Raw genomic sequence first — 4,334 nt, 5'->3', positions numbered from 1 at the left:
CTGTATATACTTGACACCTTGTAGATTTGCCTACCCTGCACGTACAGAGTACGTTTACCGATACTACGTTGGAGACTGCAACTATACTGTCCAAATTGGTCAAAAGGAGATGATACTAATTGGAAACTTGGGTGCGTATCAGTTCTGGCAACGTATATTTAAGGTAAAATTGGTCGCTAGCTCACACCTTTTGAAGAATGCTCTTTATAGTAGATATTTTGCATATGATTTGAAACATTCTGCCTTCTTCCGAAGGATAAGCACCGCCTTGAGCGCTTGAAACACCTTTTAAAGATTGATGAAATGAAAGCTACCACTGTATTGCAGCGATGTATGGCTAAAACCAGCTATGATTCTGGCGGTGCAGCTTACAGTCTGAATGTGTTTGGTTGTTATTTCAGGTAGAGAAGTTGGGGAGAGACGGCTTCTTTTCCTCGGAGAGTCTTTTCCATTCGATGAAGAAGGCTTTGGTCAGATGTCAAATACAGTCACACTACTGGAAAGCCAATAATATGTATTTACACTGCAGCCGCCTACTGACGTTCAGTTTGGCAACTATGCTGCCGGACTTCAAGAACATCTGCACGATGTCATTGGGAAACATGTAGAGGGTTTTCAGGGTTTGCATTCGTAATTTGTAAATTTATGATTTTAAACTAAGGATTAGCTGTTTAAACTTCTTGCTTCCTGACATTTTTTACCTGGGATTTGTTGAGGGATGGTATGATAAATGAATTAGTCTATCATTGTAGTAAAACCCCTGCAGTCTAATTTCCTCAGCTTGTTCAACAGAGGACTGAAGTCCTGCTCCTGTGAAATTTGTGATCCACAGAAGGATAGGGGAAAAAGAAAACACAGTTCCAGGAGATGGTGTAAATTGTGAAATTTAAGACTGTGTTTGTTTTGCAGCTTTTGTGTTTGCAACAAACATAACAAGGTATTTTATAATAAACCAAACTGGTTTTGTACTACGGGACTCACTAAAAAATTAAGTTTGAAACATATTTTTTATGAAATAGTTTTTACATGTTTTTTTAACTGAGTTTTGTAAACTTCAACCAAACATTTTATACATATTTTTGCTACACATAAACTTCAACCACAATTTTTACCAAACTCATATCTAAATCTAACTAACCACACTTTTTTAAAACTTATTTTTTTAAAACAACAACCACAAAAGTTACCTAAAAAATAAATACACTATAAGTTTCAAGATATGATTTATATTATTCTCTAATATACATTTTCAAGTGAAAGCTTTTTGAACTTAAAATTTTCATAGACTCACACTGTTTTGTGCTTAATTTTTATCAAATAAATAGAAATAATGAGACTCGAAGTAGTAATGAAATTTTAAATTTTGGAGTATTGTATCCAAATAGGGATGATTGAGAGTGTGGTAGCGGTTGCTATTCAAAACACACTGTTTTGTGCTTAATTTTTATCAAATAAATAGGAATAATGAGACTCGAAGTAGTAATGAAATTTTAAATTTTGGAGTATTGTATCCAAATAGGGATGATTGACAGTGTGGTAGCGGTTGCTATTCAAAATATTTTATATTTAAAAATATATCAAAATAATATATTTTAAAAAAATTATTTTTAATATCAACATATCAAAACAAATTAAAAATACTAAAACAAAAATTAACTTAAAAAATATTTTTAAACCATAAAACACAAAATAATTTTGAAGTTAGTTAATTAAAAAAACTAAAGGGAAGTGTGAAGTGAGGTGATAATTGCTCGACTGTAGGGTCTCTCACTCTCTCTGACTTTCCTTTTATTTACACTCCTCCGCGTCCTCCTGTAAGAGCGACAAGACGATTAATTATTCAATGTACAGATATTACTTTCTGTGTAATAAATACTCACTGTAAAATCTCTACCTCAAATCAAACCCTCATAAATTCCCAAAAAAAAATAAAAATAAATAAATAACAATGTCTCACAATTCTCGGCAGTCCTTAGACTCATGCACTCTCCAGCTCCATTCATGGAGACCTTTTCTCGATTCCGATCCCACCACCAGCTATAAACCCCACGCCTCTTCCCCCACTCTCACTAAACGCCCTTGCCTTTCTGATCGCTCCACTTCTTTCCCTTCCAACGTCGATTCCATCGACCTTTCCAAGCTCACTCTCCTTGAAGATGACCATAACAACACCAACAATAAACCCATCCCCGCTGTTACCAGCAGACCCTACAAGCGAGGCACCTTACGCCTTATCCAGCGCAAGAGGCGGCGGAGAGGATCCCGTTCTGTGTCCGGCCGGAGCTCCGATAGAAGTGGGACCCGGCGGTGCTGCTCGGTTGGCGCGGCGTCTGCGGCTCATGCGACTTGCTCGGATTTCCATGTGGCGGTGGGGACGGACTCGAGTGGGGAGCTGTTTGTGAATGGGGACGCGAATTGGGCGTCGGATGTCAGTCAAGCAAAGAATTCGGTAAAAGGAAGGGAGGAGAAAGAGAATTTGTTGGGAGTGGGTAATGTTATTGGGAATTTGGATAGTGAGTCTGGATATGGGAGTGAGCCTGGGTATAGAGGGGATGCTGAGGTTGGTTACGGAGATGAGGTTGATGAGGAAGAGGATGATGCCAGGTTGTTGTTTTGGGGACACCACTTTCAAGGTACACGCTCACAGCTTTTTTTACTCACCTTTCTTTTGTTAAGAGACTGTAATTGAACCTTTCCTTGCTCCTCCCGATGCAGATTCTAAGATGGAAATGGTTGGAGAGAACACATTTGATTCAAAAACCCATCACAGATGTCGTCGCAAGAAGCATGATTGTAGTAGAATGGTTGATCCTGTGAGATAACTCTCCCGGTTGTTGGTAAATAGGAGGAGGAAGCGACCTTCTTTTACTTGAGAAGATACATTTATGTCTTGCAGCCCTCTGCTTTCAATTCCTCCTCAATTTTGTGACATGTTTTAGAGTCTCATTTCTGCTGCTGAGGTTGGATTTTCTCCTTATTCTGTTGCCTTCATGCACCTGCTCTGTGATGATCAATCCACAAACTTGCTGGTTTATATGTCAGCGACATGTCCAAGTAGTGCATTTGCTTATTTCTTGGATGTGGCATTGCATTCAAACCATTCTTGTAAGAATTCTTGTTAATCCATACCTTATTCAATTGTTTTGTGTTTCCTTTTTACAAGAACGTTTGTTGCCTAAAATCTAAATGCATTCATTGCTAAGCTATAATTATCTGAACTAGATCAAGGAAAGAACTGAAAGATACAGGAGGTATTACATGAGCCAGATTATTCCAGGCCTTATTTGCTGAAATTCCCAAGTCACAAACAGTCTACTCAAATGCACTTTTTTTGGAACAACCAACCTGGTGTTGCTGCCTTCGAGTAGTTTCTACTTGGATTTTTTTATTTCATAAAATGCCATTACGAGCAGGAAACTCAAAGACTTCAAAGCGGCTTCTCATCCTTTATTTATGAACAGAAGTCATTCCCTGCAACAGAAGTCATGCTTGTGTATCGGAAACCTTTCAACCAGAATGTTGCCAAGAGAAATTAAAAAATATTGTGAATTACTGATGCTGAACAATTTAGCCTCCGAGTTCCAGGAGAGCTCCTACTTGACCGTTGTTACGTTGTGATTGTGGTGGGACTCTCAGAATCACAATTACAGTCTTTAACCAAAAAAAAGTGACTCAGTGAGTTTTGTATTGCTGTAGCTTTTGTAATCGTGGATTAAAAAAAATTGGTTTTTTTTAAATTAATTTAGTTAAGATTGGTTTGATTTTATATATGTTTGGTTAAAATTGTGGTTGAAATTGAGATTGAACAAAAAGTAGTTTAATGTGTTTGGTAACTGTTTGCACTGCGTTTCAAAAAATTTTAAAATTTTTATATTCCTTTTTTACCTAAAAATAATTGTTTTTTTATGTTTTCAGATCGTTTTCATATGCTAATGTTAAAAATAATTAAAAAAAATAAAAAAAATATTATTTTGATGCATTTCTAAGCGAAAATCACTTTAAACTGTCACCGCTACCATAATTCTAAACATGCAAGCTTTTCAAATTGAGGTTATAAAATAACTAAAAAATACATATATTAATATTGATGGTTTTAAATTGAAATATTGTAGATTTAATTATTGCTATTACATCATGAAATAACTAATATTTTATATAAAATATTTTTTATTGTTCCATTAAACTATCTACAATTCCATCACGTACAAAATCCATCATAGAAGGACTACAATTTTCATGGCTTCCTAAGCATGCAACAACATTAGGTAAAACCTTATCAGGAATAAAATTAGGATTGCAATCAAATTTTGCAAATGTTACGTCATCATGCGATC

At 36.0% G+C, this 4,334-nt stretch overlaps 1 protein-coding gene across 2 annotated transcripts; it reads left to right on the top strand.

Moving 5' to 3' along the window:
- Positions 1–1,891: 1,891 nt before the first annotated feature.
- On the top strand, positions 1,892–3,737 carry LOC7487783 (uncharacterized). 2 transcript variants are annotated; one of them, XR_008058456.1, is made up of 3 exons: positions 1,892–2,633; positions 2,716–3,105; positions 3,223–3,737. XR_008058456.1 is itself a non-coding variant. In XM_002301442.3 (2 exons), exons 1-2 carry the CDS (start codon positions 1,949–1,951, stop codon positions 2,820–2,822), a joined length of 792 nt encoding a protein of 263 aa, XP_002301478.2. In that variant the 5' UTR covers positions 1,892–1,948; the 3' UTR covers positions 2,823–3,152. The 2 variants fall into 2 exon arrangements, 1 of the variants encoding a protein (XP_002301478.2); XM_002301442.3 differs by lacking the exon at positions 3,223–3,737 and having other exon boundaries at positions 2,716–3,152.
- Positions 3,738–4,334: the final 597 nt, after the last annotated feature.

Source organism: Populus trichocarpa, chromosome 2, assembly GCF_000002775.5.
Source record: "Populus trichocarpa isolate Nisqually-1 chromosome 2, P.trichocarpa_v4.1, whole genome shotgun sequence".
NCBI classification, from domain to species: Eukaryota; Viridiplantae; Streptophyta; class Magnoliopsida; order Malpighiales; family Salicaceae; genus Populus; species Populus trichocarpa.
The sequence above is the reverse complement of the archived record's forward strand: the minus strand, read 5'-3'. Positions and strand labels throughout refer to the sequence as shown.